We start from the raw sequence: 18552 nt of genomic DNA, 5'->3' as shown, positions 1-18552 counted from the left end.
TTATTCAATGCAGCTATAGAGGTTAAACAGGGTATTTACCTATTAAAAGCGCAACGTTAGCATTTCCCCAGGCCTTTCTGTATTGTGCTTTGCAACCGATAAGAAATGTTTTTACAGCAATTAAAAAAACACCCACACAGCCTCTGGGAACCTTCAATCCCCCAGCTAACTATGATTTTCCCAGGACAACATGATTTTCGCCACCATGGACCTGTAAAGACTTTCAAGATAAGGGAGTTCCAAGCTTTTGAAAAAGTTCTGTAAAGGAAATACTTTATTTGGGGAAATTTGACTTCCCAGATTTCAACAGCATTCGTGGTGCTGCTTGACTGTCATTGCGTTTCAATGCACAGACTTAAAAACAAAAGTTTTAACGAAAACGGTCGGCCGGTAAGGCTGGAGGGGAGCGACCGTTGGAGACGGAACGCGCTGGCGCCTGTACTGTAGCTTTAAGGGCGCGAGCGGCTCGTGCCCTGAAATCCCGGCAGCAGCGGCAGTCCTCGAGCCTCTCGCGATATTTCCCGTCAGTGGCGGCTCTGTGGGCCCCCTCACGCTGGGCTACTCCTGACATTTGAATGAGAACAGATTGAGAACGACAACCCCGAAAACGGCAGAAGGCAAGAATGGCTTCAGCTCTGGAGCAGTTCGTGAATAACGTTCGGCAGCTTTCGGCTCAGGGTAGGTACAGCGGCTGGCCTCCCACCCCCAGAAGCTGTTAGTAATTATTAATCCTTCAGCTGCAGCACGGAGCCTGCATTTTTTTTTTTAAAAAAATGCTTTATCATGTAAACAAGTCTGGCTTTTACGCGAGTCTCGCAGTCCTTTCCGTTTTCAGCTCTTGGCAAAGCTGTATTTTGAACGGGTGCATTAAAGCAAAGATAGACGCTTAACGACAAAACATGAAAAGGCAGTTTTGTTCCCCTTTTTCCTTGAGAAAATGTTTCTAACCGTATGTCGACAGGTAGTTCCTCCCAAGTGGGCTTTTATTGGATTAGCTGTCGAAAGCGCTGCTGTGATTGGTTGCTTGTCCTGTCACTTACCCGGTGGGGGGTTACTTCCGGTGATAAATGTGTGCAGGCCTCATGCTGGTTAATGTCATAACATACAGTACCTGTAACGCAGCTAAGGAGCAGCACTACAAATCGTACGTTTCTTTATAATTAAGATGATGAGGCGACCATTAAATACGCTATTTCCCGGTTACTAGGTTTATGTAAATGGTAACCTGTCCATCACAACCAGTGACAACCCAGTAAAACTAATTTACCAGTTTCAGGTCTGTACATGCAGGCATGTCATGTCATCAAACCTGCGCTATAAACAGATGCCATGTACCCATTTCTAGATGGCAGTTGTGTGTGTCTGAAAAAAATGAATCTGTGCTTTCTGTCTTCAAGAGGTTTTATTTGAAAGTGTCTCTAAATGTCACTAGAGAATGGTGCTGCGTTGATTAACAGGGGGTTTGATAAAGCCAGCACGTCCCCTGTTCTCTGTGATTTCGCTGTTGTGAAAGTAAAGCTGTCAGCATGTTCAGCACCTGCCGTAATGTTTAATTAAGATCACAATAAAAGGGAGTGTAAAATTTAGACAGGATTTTAAATCTAATTACCCGTGCTACTAAACCGCTATGAAGAAATGGGTACCTTATTTTGATTTGAATCTGGTATTAGCAGATGAGGCTGTGTTTTATCCTTTTCAGTACGTCCTGCAGTCGTTCACAGCTTTAAAACGGAGTGACATTTTCTCAAATTCTCTACATAAAAAAATCCGTAGCTTCTATATTAAGAGGCCGTAGCGTAGTTGGGAAGTGAGCAGAAATATTGTGCGATAACTAATTTCAAATCAAGAGGCTCTGTCCTTTCAACGTCCCCAAGCTCATGAATCGTGACCTGTCAATTGCACCCGGGAAGCATTTCATTTTGATTCGAGTTCCAACACAAATGTTAGAGCAAGCAAAACTGGCGCAAAGGTAAAAGTTCTGAAATTGATCCTATTTTTACAACAAGCACAAAACACCCCACGTCGTGCACTGAGCCCAAACGTGCTTTTCTGTGTAGAGTAATTTGGCGAATGTCGTGGATGTTTTTCAGGTCAGATGACACAACTGTGCGAATTGATAAATAAGAGCGGGGAGCTGCTGGCGAAAAACCTGTCCCATTTAGACACAGTTCTTGGGGCGCTGGACATACAGGAGCACTCGCTCGGTGTTCTTGCAGTCCTGTAAGTTTGCACTTCGACAATGACGCAGAGACGGGAATATTTTGTTTGATTTTCCTTTAAACGCCAATAGGACAATAAGTCCAAAAGGGAATAATTATCTGGGCAATAAGTGAGTTAGTTTAGAACCGGGATCTCAAATAGAAGAGTGTTCCAGGAGGGCCTAGTGCATTTTAGTTTTTGTTCCAATCGTCTCCACAGTTACATAGATGATCAAATTATTCAATTAGCTGCATAATTGTAATATAGTACTTCTAATCAGGCTGTGAGCTGATTTCTAGGTAACTATACCTGTAAGGACAGTAAAATATTTTGTGTATGTCTAATACACAATACACAATAGAAAATAATGAGGTTAATTGACTATATATTTTGGAACAAGAATAATAAGACGCAAGACCTTTGATGAACTTGGTTTGAGAGCACTGGCTGAAACTGAGTATTGACGATATTACGAAGACAAGTCTGTCTATGAAAGCAGCTCTGTGGGATTCAACAGGTCCCCAAGATGTGAATTGAAATTGATTCCAGTTTTGGATTTCTTTCATTTTAACTCCTAACAAGTCACACCTAAGGTATAGAATCTATTAGATGGCTTGCCTTTTTAATTGGCCCAGGTTCAATGTGAAGGCGGCTGAAACAGCCTTCAAACACGTTTTCCTGGTTTTGTGATTTTTCTTTTCCCTACGTGTTGCAGATTTGTCAAGTTTTCCATGCCAAACATCCCCGATTTTGAAACGCTATTCTCGCAGGTTCAGCTCTTCATCAGCACCTGCAATGGAGAGCACATCAGATATGCAACAGACACTTGTAAGTCTCTACATGTGCTTTAGATTAAGTGTTAGTCAGACTCTTCTAATTTTGTTCTAGTATGAGCCACGTTGTTCCTTTGTTTTTGTCTTGCAGTTGCTGGCCTCTGCCATCAGTTAACAAATGCTCTCGTAGAACGGAAACAGGTAAATCAGAAACGGATGAAGATGTATACAAAATATCACAAATGAGACAGCTTCATTAACATTGAAATTGAGCAACCTTTCTACAGGGCTGTTTATCCAGATATTAAAGCATGTATTAAACGCTTTTCGATATTATCACATTAGTACAAATTTATTTTAGATCATCTGTCCAAATGTTATTGCTCTTATGTGTTGTCCAAGTATACTGAAACTTTATTTAACACTTCTAACTTCATCTGTTTATTTCACCACAGCCACTAAGGGGAGTTGGCATTCTAAAGCAGGCAATAGATAAAATGCAGATGAACACAAACCAGCTTACCTCAATTCATGCAGACCTCTGTCAGGTAGGTAAGCTCCTACAGTGTGACAGATTTGCACCAGATTCACAAATTATGTCCTTTTGTTTTGTTTTTCAAATACATATACTGTAATAACGTTTCTACTTCCAAAGAAAGAAACGACCGAAACTCATGTTGTTCGCTACCACTGATTGCTAGAAGAATATTTTTTAACACATGCCTCTATCAGGTGATCAGTCATTTCTCCTACAGATCTTTACGATTTAAATTATAATGTCTAGATCTAAATACCATTAGGAAGAGAAGTTGCCTATGGGGTCCAATAGCTGGAGGGATTTTGTGTTGAAAGTGATGAGCTCATTTGAGTTGCAGGCTACACTAACCTGTGGTTTTCCTCCGGTGCCCTTTGCTTCACAGCTGTGCTTGTTGGCGAAGTGTTTCAAGCCTGCCCTTCCATACCTTGAACTGGATATGATGGATATCTGTAAAGAGAATGGTGCCTATGACGCAAAGCACTTTCTATGTTACTACTATTATGGTGGCATGATCTACACGGGACTGAAAAACTTTGAAAGGGCTCTCTATTTTTATGAACAGGTAACTCCCCTTCAAGCACCCAGAATAGCTTTATTATTGTCAATGTGAAGAGACGGAGGTCTGTGTGTTTTTTTTTTTCTGATGACAAAAGAAATTTGATTTGAGGAAATGAGTGAATTAACCACTCAAATCATAAACTGAAAACCGCAAGAATTCTGTGAGGCAATGGACATGGGTGGCATTAATTTGACAAAAGGTTGACAAAAGATGTCAAAAGCTGACAGTCATAATGTTATGTTGTCTTCACAGAGGGTTTTAGTTCTTTCTTTTTACAAGCTCTAACAGCATACTTGGAAAAGGTCAGAAATATTTGTCTATGAGCATGATAAAGGTAGAGAAGGGCCCCGATTGTATTTATGGCATCGCTGTAATGTGTACATGCACCTACCCTGTGTTTTTGTTCAGGCTATAACCACTCCGGCCATGGCAGTCAGTCACATTATGTTGGAGGCTTACAAAAAGTATATTCTGGTTTCCCTCATTCTCCATGGCAAAGTTCAGCAGCTGCCCAAATACACGTCACAGATAGTAGGCCGGTTCATCAAGGTAAGAAATACATTTGTAAGCTTTGTATCGCAGCGCTGGCGAAGTAATGCAAAGATTAACGCTGTCATAATAAGTTGTAAAAAGTATAAAATTCAAATACTTAAGATGATACAGTGCATTGGTAAAACCTTATTTAGAATATAGATATGAAAAGCCTGACAAATACTGGGAATATATATATATAATACATAATTCTGGGAAGGTTTTTGGTTCCCACATTACAAAATAGGATATTGCTCCGGATTCTGTTCAAAGATGGGCAAAGTTAATATATGGCTTTAATGTAATATGTTACACAAATAGGTTAAAAATGAATATCTTTAGTCTTGAACAGATGAGAGTTTGGTGTCACTTGAAAGAAGTGTTTATAATGCCGGAAGATCGTGGTAATTTGAAAATGAACAATCTTAAGAAGGATCCCATTATAATCCCATAATGCCCCACTCAAGGGGACAAATAGCAATGCACAATCACTTAAAAAAGAAATAAGATTTGACAGTTCCTATAAATTTCCTATTAATGTTAAAATATGACTATTTGGGACTATAACAGTCATTCTTCCTAGTTCAGTGTGAAAACTGATAGGATTTTAATAGAGAGTAGATAAATCCTTTGCGGATGGCATAACTTTACCTGATTTTTTTTCTTTTAGCCTCTGAGCAACGCCTACCACGAACTTGCACAAGTGTATTCAACTAACAATCCAGCCGAGCTTCGGAACCTTGTGAACAAGCACGGTGAAACATTTACACGAGATAACAACATGGGCCTCGTCAAACAGTGCCTGTCGTCCCTGTACAAGAAGAACATTCAGAGGCTAACAAAGGTAAGAGACTGAACCAAGGCTGACATGCGGGAAATTCACTGTTTCTGCCAACCAGAACTAAACTAAAATGTAAAACTGGAGGCCGTGAAAAAAGCTCAATAAATCTCACTTGCTGTACCTACCTTTCATCCTGCAGACCTTTCTGACCTTGTCTTTACAAGACATGGCAAGCAGAGTACAACTGTCTGGTCCACAGGAGGCTGAGAAGTACGTTCTTCACATGGTAAGAACATGATACGTGTAGGTGGGATTTTAATATGAGTCTTTTGGGTGTGTGGCTTTTTTTCCCCAAGATGGGAGGTTAAGAAGTCGCGTTTGTGCTTGTTGATATCCTTTGAATGTCAGTCCTGCAATCTGTTTTAGTTCTTTCAGTGGAACTAGAAAAATAGAAATAGAAATTTTAGTGGTCAGATGCTTCCCTGAAGTTCTGCCAGGTGTTGGACAGCATAATGATAACAACCATATCAGTTACCTGGGCTGTATATGTTGGATCAGGTGGATCACTTATAATTTAAACTATTGGATTCTCAATGTTTTACTGTACAGGCAGTAATACACAGTCAATTTTGATGCGTACACATGAATAATTTTTTACATGCTTTATTACTGTCTGTTACCTGTGTAGCAAAATGTGAGTTTGTGTTATATACATTTAAATGCTCTCCTGCTTACAGATAGAAGATGGTGAGATTTATGCCAGTATTAACCAGAAAGACGGAATGGTCAGCTTCCATGACAACCCAGAGAAGTACAATAACCCTGCGATGCTTCACAAAATTGATCAAGAGGTACGAATAACTGAGTGGTGAACAGTCAAGGTCATCTTAATGAATACAATCATTCAAACAAAAACATTGTTTGAATTTGGGAACTTGAAGAGGGTCTGCAGCAATGTCAGTATTTGAAAATCAACATTTTATGATGCCAATTCTGCAAGTAAGGCAGTGACGTTCAGAGTAAGTTGAATGTTAGTAACTGACTTTTAAAGTCGGTTTTCACACTTGAAACTTGTTTTCATTTTAGATGCTGAAGTGTATAGAACTGGATGAGAAGCTAAAATCCATGGATCAGGAGATCACAGTTAACCCTCAGTTTGTACAGAAGGTATGAAAACTGTTTACCATACTGTGTACACTTGAATTCAGAATGATCTCCTCTTAGGTGCAGATTGCCAGTGAAGTCGTCATTCAAAATGTATGCTTAACCATAGAGAGTTTTACATCTCATGCTGGCAGAGGTTTCTCTGGCAAAGCCAAAGACAAACCAGAGTTTTGCATATGTGGATTCTTCCTCTTCATAAAGGATTATTCCTGCTTTTAAGAAATATAGAGTAAAATATAGAAAAACCAAGACTTTGAGCAAAAGCTGAGCTTGAGAATTTACATCACTGTTTGCAACATACAGTACATGTTTGAATTGGAAAATTTAAATTTCTAGGCATTGAACTGTCTGGCCAAGACTTGTAGGGGGGTCACCCACCATTCTTTTTGTAAAGAAGCACCCCCCTGTTAACAATATGTCTCATGATCTGTTCTGGCAAGTCATGAATGTCATTTATTATCATTTTGTTTCATTTGTTTTTTGAGTGGCTGATGTTAAATTTGACCTCAAAAGCACATAATCACAAAGACCAGCCTTGCAGTCATTGAGTCATGTTGAATATTAAACTGCTGAGAAAAAAGGCAAGATTATTAGAGAACAGTGTTTTGGGTTAACTGCACACTTACCTGATGTTTAACAAACAGGCCTAATTCCTGATAAACAAGTAAAGAAACAGTATTTATTCCACAAGTCTAAGAATGCTATGATCATATTGGTATTTTTCAGAGCATGGGGTCACAGGATGATGATGTAGGAAGCAAGACGTCCAGTTACTCCTGAAGCAGTTAATCAGCACGGGAGCAGAACTAAATCCCACAACATCAGGTTCTTTTCAGAAGACATTTTTAAAAATGGAGGAAAACATATTGAGCCTGGACATCGTTCAAGAAAACATAAACATTTGAATAATTCATTTATGCTTTCATACAATGTCTGGGGAAGGGAAAAAAAGGAAGGGTTTTGTCAGTGTTTTATTTATCAATGTTCAGATGGAAGCACCATTGCTGCGTTAACAACAAAAAATAAAAACTGGACTTCCTGTTCAAATCAATCCCATGTAGTTATTTCAGAACCTTGTATGAAACGCAAGGTCCTACTAATTTGCTTCTTTTTTTTCTGATCCAATGTTCTAGAATTGAGTAATGAGCTGGGGGAGTTTAAAGTACCTCATGCTACACATAGTTATTGAAACGTCAGAATCTAAAGATAGAATTTCTCCCAGACAACAGGAGACAGTTGAAGTATTGATCATGCACTTCACGCAGACATAAAACAGTCATTTCAAATGTAAACATAATAACAAATTTAAACCCCGAGCTGTCATTTAAAAATATTACTTGGGGACTTTGAGCTTTATCCTGTAAATGTTTGTGTTAAACACCCAGGGGATGATGTAAAGAATCTTGTTTTTTTTTAACTTAATGCTCCTGTATTTCATAACCTGTGAAGGTGTGATGACCTGAAGTGTCCTCAAGATAAAATTCAAATATTTCCTGGAATTAAGTGTCTCTTGTACACCACTGAGCTAAATGTATTTTTAATTGTTGACATTTTCTTACTTTTTCCATTTTGTAACTTGCTTCCGAGAGTAAGGATTACATGAACTAAAATAATTTGACACGATTCATTAACATTATGGCAGAGTTAGTTCAATGTAAATGACCTGGCCCGAAATAGGAAAAGCTGTTCTAGTTTAGTTCAATACAGGAATTATTGGAAAATAAGCTAGAAACTCCTGATTCCAGTGCATCACCAAGCCCATAATTTAACAGATGATCAGGTGGTAGCAGGTGGGCGGACCTTTGTTACAAGTTATATAATGAGAGTAGGAATGTTCATTTGGCTTTGCCACCTTTTCAGATCACTGGATTTCTGTTCTTTTAACGGTAAAGTCATTACTGCAAGGATAGATCTTGGTTTAAGTGCTATTAACACATCAGGTTTGAAGCAGCTAACAGTTTTCAATAGCCAAAAGGCAAAATTAATCTTGCTTTCCTGCATTTGCTTATGAGCCTAGTGGTTGTTATTTACCACCAGGCAATCTGACTAAGCCAATTATTTTTAAATTAGACTTTTTACCTGAACATAAACAGTATACAATTACATAAACATTAGTTACAATAAAGCATAATGCTATGACTTGTTTTCCCTATTTCATTCCCCAACCTTTTTTAAACTACACAAACTACAAGGCTAGAGTTGCAATACTAAAGCCATCGTATTTGCTCAAGAAACTGAAACAAAATACTGTGATACCGCACAATAAGTTGCCCACTTCCCCAAGAAATGTGACGTGGGCATCTGCTTTTTACCTGAAAGCAATCAAAAACATTCAGATGGTGCAAAAATATTTTATTACTGTTATATAGATTATATAAAGTAGGGTTTTCATATTTACATAAAATGACAACTAAAACCACAAGAATCTAATAAAAAGCCACAGTTCAGTAATAAATATTGTGATGAATGATGTTCCAATCATAATTAACAATTGGCATCAAATAACATAATGAGTGGGCAGGACGAGACTATTACAGAACCATTTTTATAGTGAGAATGGCACGTCCAACATCCGATCGTTTCCTCAACTCAAAATGTATCTTGGGAGCCAGTACACTTTAAACACCAAGATGAAAAATAATACATTAAACACTCTTCTGGATAAGAGGTTATCATTGAGCAGTAACAGACTCGACCAAATGATTCCAGCAGACCAAGTTCCCCATTCCAGTGAAATCTTCTGCCTTTACATCCAACACAGAAAAAAACAAAAACTTGCAAATGGGAACCTAAGCAAATAACCGAAAAACATCTACATATTGGTACAGAAATAAGAATAAGTAACGCAAATGTGTAATTAACCCTTTAATATGAAAAGACTGCATGATTTGAATCTTTGTTTCCTAAAGGTCAAAGTTCAAATGAGTGAAGCACTAAATAGGTCTGAGCATCAAAATACCGAAGTTTTAACAGTTTTGTTTTTCTAGGTTCTGATGTTTTTGTTTCAATAGTGCCAAGCTTCCATGTTTGTGGAATAATGTATGATTATTAACCAACAACTAGAGAAAGAGAGAACCTCATCTCAGGGATTCAGGTTCAATTTATGCATGATTTTGATCCAGCGGCCCATAATTAATACAGAAAAACAGCCACGTGTGCACTTGCAGGAAATGTAAACTGATGAATCTTAGCCATTCCCATTCCCCGACATCATACAGTACTTCAATATACTGTAACATGCAGACAGTGGAGGGTTTTAAACGGACTAAACTAATGGCAAAGGAGGTCTTAAATTCAATTGTATAAAGGCAAATTCCAAACACAAAACTGCATTCTGCATTGAGCAGGCTTGTAAAGAGCACATCATAACAGGTTTGTTGGCTCATGACATTTTAAACAGTCCTAAAACCTCAAAGGATGCAGGTTAAGTAGTTCAGCAAGGCTTGTGATAAGGGGCCTAAAAAATAACCAGAAGGGATAAGATCAATCTGCATACTCTGAATCAAAACACTTATTTTCTGCACTGGCACAGCCTCAAACATTGCCATATAAAGGAAACGTGTTCCAGTGGGTCTTAGGAAGAAATCTATCTTTTGGTAGTAGACGGTTATTCTTTTAAAATAGTTAAATCAGCTTATTGATATTAGCAGCTTATTAAAAATCAGGTGCATGTAATTTATCATTTTATTGGGCTGATATTTACAGTACATCCAATGCAACCCAAATGTGGACCCAGTTATACTGGGCATTTCACAGATTCATTTGCTCGGGGTGCAGCAGCTGTGCCTCACTCAAGATTCGAACCCGCAACCTTTCATTCCTGCGTGCAGAGCCCTAAACTTTTATAAATGTATTCATTAACTTGATTTACCTTTTAAAAGGATGAGATTTCTGTTTGAATTTGTATTTCTTTTGAAATGTGTGGTTCTGCGGTGCAAATTGCAAAGCAAGAACATCCGGGAACAGAGTTTGACCTTTTGATTTCGAGCATCATTGAGGGCTGGAGACTCTTCAGTTTATTCCCAATAACTTGTGTGTACAGTCAAACTAAAAATATATATAGATATTTATAGTGCTAGTAGCAAGGATATAGATTTAAAACGGATAAAATCACAAAAACTAAATTCTGTGTAACAAATATTTACATGGCGTGCTTTGAATACTATACAGTTGTTTTTTCCGCTTGAAAGCGAGACAAAACATCTCATAACCAAGAAGCCAAGAGCCTCATGTAAGCTGAGCTGCAGTCTATACAACACCAAGTGTTCCGAAACACAGCCTTGCCATTGGTGGGATCGCTGTTGAGGCTCATTCAGCCTGTCAAGAGAGGGTGTGGGAACACAAATCTCAGTGGCTCGTGCTACTCGGGAACAGCTTCACAAAGGGACATCGGCCGCGCTAGTTTCAATCACGTTAATACCGTTTTGGTTCAACCTGATTGCACCTCACCTGGGTAATGTTGTGTTCCAGCGACACCGCAGAGAAAGTATAATCAGAATAAAACAAAAAGGAAATCATCCTTTTGGAGTTTCACAATTTCTGCCAGAGATTTCTTCCGCGGTGAGTAGCTTAATTTAGAATTTAGTTCACCAGACATTATTTTGTAGAACTACTTTTTAGTTTTATCAGCGTTAATATTATCACATTTATTTTTAAATTCATTTTTAAACATTCTACTGTAGCAATTGTTAATCATTTGATCTATTCACCTACTTTTAATGATCAAATTACTCTTTTAATATGTTTGAACAAATCTTAATTTGTTAAATCATTTCTTGGGGACAGGCCTAAATTTGACTCGACTTTATTTTTGGCATAACAGTGTATTTGTAACCCTGCAATAAAAAAAAGGCAAAATAAAGACATTTTAAGCCGCCTATGTTAATACACAGCTTTTTTGGACAGCTGAGACTCCAAAAATAATTCTGCTTCAATTCTTCTGTGTAGAAGTTAAACAGAACTCACCATAGGTGTATACTGTAGGTCACTTAAAAAAATTCGACTATGTTCACTACCATCCTTCTACACAGTACTGTGATAATTTGTTTTATTCTTCAACAAGTTGGAAAATGGGTTTTAAGAAAATTAAATGTTTTCAAAAGGTTCTGGAACATAGGAAAATGCTTTCAGGGAATACTGAGACATCCTTACTTTTCAACATATTACTTGTGTCAGTGTAATGTGAGTACTTGGCTTCTTTTGTCTGCTAGAGATATAAGTGTGTGGATATTAAATATTAAATCAATAAAAAATGGGGGAAAAGACATCCTAAAGATGGTATTCCTAGGTTTCAAGGACAAAAAAGGACATGTATCTCAGCATCTGTGATATGTTCTGGTGAGAGAGGCATGTTTGGAAATCTTTTTTGAAATTGTCAAAATATTCCCTGAAAGAAAATAAAAAGAGGAAAATGAAGGACTGCTTTTTAATCAAGGAACTGCAATCCTCACGTGGTAAGTGGGAAATATCATCTGTGTATTGCAGAAGGAAACCTTAATTTGAAAGGTAGCATCTTCCACACTGGTGATGTGTGTGAGAGAGCATGGATACAACTATCTCTGCTCTGCTAAAATGACAACCAGGGAACAGATTATTCACTCTCCTATCTTCCCAATCCAGAATGAATAGTTCACGGCAATATTGCTACTACTTCCAAAATACACATACTTATGTACTAAATATTTGAAATTCTTCCCAGCACCCCTGTTATCAGTTAAACTATGTGACATTATAACCCAAAATATGGTCACAAAATACTTCCACAACTTCTCAAATCTTTTAATTACCTACTTAATTTTGTTTTTAGAATTATAGAAAACATCTGAATGCAATAAGCCTTTATTTTTAACTTTTAATGGCTGCACGCTGAGTTTCAGAACTATATAATTGTTCTTAGCACAATGTACACAAGGTGGTGAAAAAAACCCACATATTCAATGCATAGGTCTCCTCATTTCCAAAGAAGTAGTAAAATAAGTCGAGGGCGATTTAGAGTGAAACGACAGGAGGGATTGGAGATAATTGACTTTACGGTTGTGCCCCTCAAAAATGACAGATGACTAATTGGATTTTTAGCGCTTTCCCTCGGCTGCTGGTTTTCACACGTCAGACATTTATCCGAAATAAATCACTAGAGGGTTTTGCGAATTCTGTCCGCGCCGCCCACAGCCCAGCTCGGTCGAGTACAGTGTGACCACTGTGGCATGTCGGGTGTGGGGTCAGATCTTCTTCGAGTCTCTTGCCTCAAACAGTTTCAGGCGCTCTTGCACTGTCAGCCCCTCCTTCAGGCTCTGTTGGGGGAGAAGCGAGAGAGGGAGAGGCACCGTTAACTCAAGCCCCGGCTGCTGGGGAGGCACACTCTTGTCTCAGTGATTCCCAGAGCTGTTCACCGTGTGACTGCCAGCACTCCACCGCACAACATGGGAAGAGAAACTCGGTGTGGGGGTCAACGGTAGAGCCCTGCCGTTTTAAAATGAGCGCCGCCGCTGCGCTGGCCACCAAAGCCTATGAAATTATTGTCCCAACGTTTCTTTCAAAGCTGAATGCAAGCATGGCAGCGTTGTGAATCACTGCCGGCATTGCACCACGTGGAAAACACAAGCCCCCAGCTGCCACACAGGCGTGGGTTTGTATATTAAGCTGTTTTATCACCATTGCATTGCATCACCTTGTGTTAAGGAGTGCCCATTTTAAAGTGGCAGGGTGCAAACTATCCCCCCCCGGAGCTGTCAGATATTTTTCCCGCCCTCAACAAAGAGTGCAGAGGCCTCCTTAAGGAACACCAGACCAAATAAAATCCATGGGGCTATGTCCCCCTCCATGACAAGTACTAGCTACAAGTTCAAGGAGAAATTTACAGTATGTTATAAATTTTCATCATTTCATTTCCTGCATGTATCATATCCTTTTCATGAGTTTTTAAAGCCTCATTTCTTGATGAAACTGAAATGTTTCTCTGCCATCATTAATGCCTGCAAAAGCCCAAATGGCTTCATTTCTACCAGCTAGAAGCAAATTAACATTTCAGCCGTCGTGCAGACTGACTAATATCCTGTGCAAGAATAAACTGGGGCCTTTCTCTCATTTGGCTGATGCAGGTCTTCAGAAACGTGTCATTCTGGATAGCAAAAACAAACGAATAAATAAGGAAACGGGAGGATATGAACACATATAAAAAATGAAACAATGAAAACAAAAATAGGCTGTTCCTTAATAAAGGTCGGATTTTCAATTGACATTTTGAAAATGGATAGAATTTATTTCAGCTGTGTAGTCAGAGGTGCTTAAATTCTGGTTATAAATTAGCATTGGTACAATGTATAATTTTTACATGACTGAATGCTGGTTATTTAGGAAGCCTGAAAACCTGGGTTTTGAATGTGATACTGGAGGCATGATACTGGACAACCTGATAGAGTGAGATACATTGGGAACCACTGGAGTGCTTTAACATGAAATACTGCCGACACTGACAGGGCATGCTGAGGGGTTAGTCTTGAGTGCTGTAGAAAATGGAAGATATTAATACACACTTCTTATGGGAATACCTGTTTTTCCTAGCATGACATCTAAATTCATTTCTAATAACCAGCAAACTTTCTGACACACTGCATTATTAACACCTCTTCTCAATGGATGTAAAGATGAACAAAATACACACAGGTTATTTAACCTGGTTAATGGGAATTCATTTAAGCTTTACTGCCTTGCTGAAAGCTTGCAGCCTGAATAAGAGCAGATACTGCCAAGCATTATGTAGTATTGTTGCTGAGTGTTGTACTGTCTGAAAATCGTGTCATGTCCCTGTGACAATGTATTAATTCCAATTACATTTGAAAGGGAACATGTATGTAGCAATGCGAGATCTTTGATGGGGGTTGTACAGAACAGATATTTGCCGTTAAACGGTCAGAGCAAGCAGAGTTAAAAAAAAGTGGTTTGCTCACATTCAAATTTCGTTCAACATTTTTGTGCTCAGACATGATCAGAAACATGCACATCCCATAACCCTGTCTGTATTCAGGAGTTACAATGAGAGCTATACACCAAAATGGGAAGGTCTTGGCAATATCCTCAGCATATCAAGAGTGAATGAAAAAGGGGCACTGTCCAAGATAAGACTTTGAATTAAAAAGTCAGTGAAGCTGTCTCTGTAATAATAATAACCATAGTACACAACTGTTAAATCGCCCGTTTCTTAACAGTGTGCACAAAAATATGCAACCATTTAAACTAATAAAACCCTACCAAGGACAGGGAAGGACCATACATACTTTGTCAGAACCAACCATCAGAAATTATCTCTGATGGGCACAATACTGCAAGTTGTCAGACTCTGCAAATCCCAGTGGTCACTGCATGACATGAGACACCCTTAATCTGGGCCTATTACACACTTAAGCCTGATCAGAGTCAGCTAATGACACAGATCAGACCCTTGATATTTACTATAAGGTAAGAGCCACGCATTAGAAACAATTCATCAGTCTATATGTACAAGGATGTACTGAAGCTGGCAGTCACACCTCTACTGATGTTCACCAGAAGAAGGAGGATTCAAATTACATCAATATAATCTAATTTAAAAGTATCTATAGAAGTTCACCCTTCTTTACAACTTCTCTCAGATGAAACTGATACACCTTGGAAGCCAGACTAAATGTACAGGGAATCCTTTTTGTGTGCATGCTAATTGTTTCAAGTTTCTGCTCAGATAATAAAGAATCTAACCACATTTTCCTGGAAATAAACAGAACCGATATGCTATGATTCCATAATAGGGAAGGATTTGAGATTTGCAGTGGTCAGTCAGCTCATTGTAGACTTGCAAAATATGTTATTCCTCCTTGTACCTCAGAAATCTCCGATATATTACATGACATGCCAGTCCCCAGAATAATCTATTTTTTTATCTGTTGCTGTTAGGATCTCATTGCTTTTGTTTGACTGACCCAGTTGTCAACTTATAATCAGTTCAGACTCACTAAACCAATTCAAAAGCTCAACTATGAATTATTTTAATAATTAAGGCAGAATACACTTCACAAGTGCTGTGAAAAGGTGGCCCTAATTTAAGAGGACTTGCAGAGTGAGAACATTTTATTGTGCATTTTTGTAAAGATCCACTCCATATATCTCTTGTGTTGGGAGAGCAGGAAACAATTTGAAGAGCATGTTAAATGATGTCATTTATAATTTACTGGATTTTTTACTTGATCTTCAAGAGTGGTTTTGAGGTGCCTTCTAGGGAATCCTACTGTCCCAAATGAAACATTACTGGCGATAGTGACCATATGCCATTTGTACAGTTTCTATTTGGAATGAAGAGATCAAAACGGAAAGATAATTCTAAAAATGCATTGTGACACATGCACACAATACCAGGAGCTGGAAAAACATGTGAAAGGATATCACGATAGTTTGTTCCCAGGGGAAAATCCCCAAATAGGATGAAGTCACTGTGCTACAGCAGGGGCAGGAAATCTTGACTTTTCCATTCAGTTAGAAGTATTGTATCTCTATCTAATATTTAATTAAGCTTAAGTAGTCTGCAAGGATTATGCAATAATGTTTAATAATGTGCACAACGGACTTGGTTAGGCTGGAGTCCTATGTTGCAATGTAATGGAAAGACCAAGGTTTGCCCTTCCCTGTTAGAAACAACCAAGCCTGAGAGCAGTCTTGGAGACAGATGGACGTGTGGCATGCAGGATGGGTCACGCTCTATGAAGTTACCTAGATCACAGGCATACCCACTCCCTGGCAGTCATCAGCTGTCCCATGAGACCTGCTCAATTACAGACTGTCAGGGCAAAAGATGAAGGACAAGCTTAGACACACACACAGTTACTGCACATGTGCAAACGAGAAACAGTGCATAAGGCTGATTTCTGACATCTCCACACAGAGGCACTGAACATCTTGTACTGTACCCCCAACGCAGGCACTGGTCTAGTCAACTGCTTAGTAATGTAATCAAATCAATAATCAATTGTGAAAAGATCAATCACAGATAAAAAGGCTGGATCTTGTCACCATCCCCCAGAAAAAAAAAAGGTATGAAGGTGTGGAGATTGACTATCTCAGCCGATTATCTTCTGTAAACAAATTTCTATTGCTCCACATTACTAGGCAACAAGGGTAGCAGATCAAGTGCCTGAGAGTTTACACAGGAAAATATTTTCTAGGTTATTCTAGGTTATGTATTGTGGTTATCGTCATTGTAAAAAGTTGATTGGGTATTTCCAATTAAAGTTTTTCCAGAGATGCTACTTAATTCAGCAGTCATTGCCTTTAATTGCAAGTGATACTGCTTTTTTGAGACAATTTTGAATGTGCTTTAATTCAGAAATTGCTTTGAAAAACAGTTGCCAGAGGCATTCATTTCAGCATTTGGGATGGTTCTGTTCTGATACCGGATGTGTCGGCCTCTTACGCTATTGACATCTTGTACAAACACAAGTTCTGGGACACAGAAATGGGATATCACCACTCTCTTGTACAAAAGTAGTTAGTGGCTGAGGTGCTATAAAATTTAATACAAAGTAATGTACGCCAAATTTATACTCTCTCTGTGGTCCTTCTCTACATAGTCACCAAAAAGAAGAGCTAATCTACTGTGGTCACACTAATTCAGGTAGAAATAAGACTAAGACTCACCTTAGACCGCACCCCTCGAATTTGTCGGCTAACACTTGACCTCTCCTTCTTGAGAAAATCAGGATTACTTTTAGATTTCATTATATCTGCGATGCAAAACAAGACATGATCAAACAGTCAAAGAAGCACTGAAAAACCACATAAAGATCCTCAGGTCTTCACTCTGGGCTTTTTCAAGGTTACGTTCTCTTTAAACACCCAGGGGGGTCACTTGGATCCCCAACAGAAAAAAAAGTCTAAATGATAATAGAGTGGCTTTTGTAAGGATTCACAATTGGAGTCAACTATAGATTTACAGTCAAGAACTTTGTTATTGAGAGAATGTCCCACACAGGGGTTCACAATTCTGGTCCTGAAGGCTCACTCACTTGTTGGTTTCTGCTCTTCTTTATAATAATAATAATAATAATAATAATAATAATAATAATAATAATAATAAACGGTTTGATAGATTTTAACTTCTGAAGATCCTGTTTTGACGATTGCATTTAAAAGGCGAATAAAATCTCAAACGTCTGTGTAGTAAAAAGAACTGCAACCATTCCAGTCAAGTTACTTATTAGTGTCTCGTCATCCTCCAGGACCAGCAAAGACTACCACTGCTTGAGAAAACTCGAGCTTTGGGGACACAGGACGTGAAAGCTCACAAAACCTCGGGCAATAAGCATTGGTTTTTCTTTGGGCGGCTAAAACACTGCATCTTTTCACATGCCGCACACAATTACTCTTAATGACCTCATTTTTACATCAGGACATCAACCATCAGATATCCAAAAACCTCAACCAAGGCAAAAGTCTGTGTCCAGTTTTTAAAACTCGGTGTTTCATTAACTAAGAAAACAGTTCTTGTAAAGGACCAGCACAAACGCGGTGCTTCGTTTTACACTCTACAGTAGGTGATAGGAGGTAGGTGTTCTGTACCAAGCAAAGAAAGCGTCAGAGAGTGGGCGGACGGTTTGCCTGGGAGCGTGTGGGTCACACTGGAAAGAGGAGCTCACCATATCCAGACACAGGGGTGCTCTCCGCCGTCTTCTCCCCCAGCGCCTCTGTGGCCGCCATCAGCTGCTCCTTCAGCTTCATGATGTCACACTCCGCCTTCGCTCGCACGATGCTCAGCTCCGTGTAGATGTCCTTGTACTTGTCCGTGGCGTACTTCTTGTCCTGACAGAAGGGAAAGGAAAAACCAACTTCAGTTAACCCGTGCGGGCGACGTCGGAGACGGATCTTCCTTGTGTGACCGTCGCGGTTCCACGCGGGCTCGCGCCCTCCGCCACTGAAACTGAATTTGACCCCTGAAAGGAGATCATTAGTCTCCATGGCAAATAATCAAAGATGGAAACAATAAATG

General features: G+C 39.0%; 2 protein-coding genes across 12 annotated transcripts in view; one reads left to right on the top strand and one right to left on the bottom strand.

Moving 5' to 3' along the window:
* Positions 1 to 507: 507 nt before the first annotated feature.
* On the top strand, positions 508 to 7592 carry cops3 (COP9 signalosome subunit 3). The gene is made up of 12 exons (XM_006637000.3): positions 508 to 678; positions 2091 to 2220; positions 2915 to 3027; positions 3124 to 3173; positions 3428 to 3520; positions 3893 to 4072; positions 4478 to 4618; positions 5271 to 5444; positions 5581 to 5667; positions 6119 to 6232; positions 6468 to 6548; positions 7272 to 7592. Exons 1-12 carry the CDS (start codon positions 624 to 626, stop codon positions 7323 to 7325), a joined length of 1272 nt encoding a protein of 423 aa, XP_006637063.1. The 5' UTR covers positions 508 to 623; the 3' UTR covers positions 7326 to 7592.
* A 1288-nt stretch (positions 7593 to 8880) lies between these two features.
* Positions 8881 to 18552, bottom strand: part of si:ch73-103b11.2 (myosin phosphatase Rho-interacting protein) — a 173720-nt gene continuing 164048 nt past the window's right edge. For 8 of the 11 annotated variants that reach the window (XM_015359908.2, XM_015359911.2, XM_015359909.2 and 5 more), the window contains 3 exons: positions 18203 to 18365; positions 17205 to 17290; positions 8881 to 12835 (listed from right to left, as the gene is read on the bottom strand). In XM_015359908.2, coding sequence (XP_015215394.2) covers positions 12764 to 12835; positions 17205 to 17290; positions 18203 to 18365 — 321 coding nt within the window. In that variant the 3' untranslated portion in view covers positions 8881 to 12763. Of the gene's footprint in view, positions 12836 to 16280; positions 16348 to 17204; positions 17291 to 18202; positions 18366 to 18552 lie in introns of all 11 variants that reach the window. The other 3 variants (XM_015359910.2, XM_015359919.2, XM_069180882.1) reach the window with 1 other exon arrangement.

Source organism: Lepisosteus oculatus, chromosome 19 (assembly GCF_040954835.1).
Source record: "Lepisosteus oculatus isolate fLepOcu1 chromosome 19, fLepOcu1.hap2, whole genome shotgun sequence".
Classification (NCBI taxonomy): Eukaryota; Metazoa; Chordata; class Actinopteri; order Semionotiformes; family Lepisosteidae; genus Lepisosteus; species Lepisosteus oculatus.
This window is presented reverse-complemented; position numbering and strand designations above follow the sequence as displayed.

Excerpts from the sequence above, each read along its gene's own strand:
- cops3 (XM_006637000.3), top strand. The coding sequence starts at position 624 with ATGGCTTCAGCTCTGGAGCAGTTCGTGAATAACGTTCGGCAGCTTTCG. Across the intron at positions 3,521-3,892 it reads TTCATGCAGACCTCTGTCAG|CTGTGCTTGTTGGCGAAGTG; the intron begins GTAGGTAAGCTC and ends TTTGCTTCACAG. Across the intron at positions 5,445-5,580 it reads ACATTCAGAGGCTAACAAAG|ACCTTTCTGACCTTGTCTTT; the intron begins GTAAGAGACTGA and ends TTCATCCTGCAG.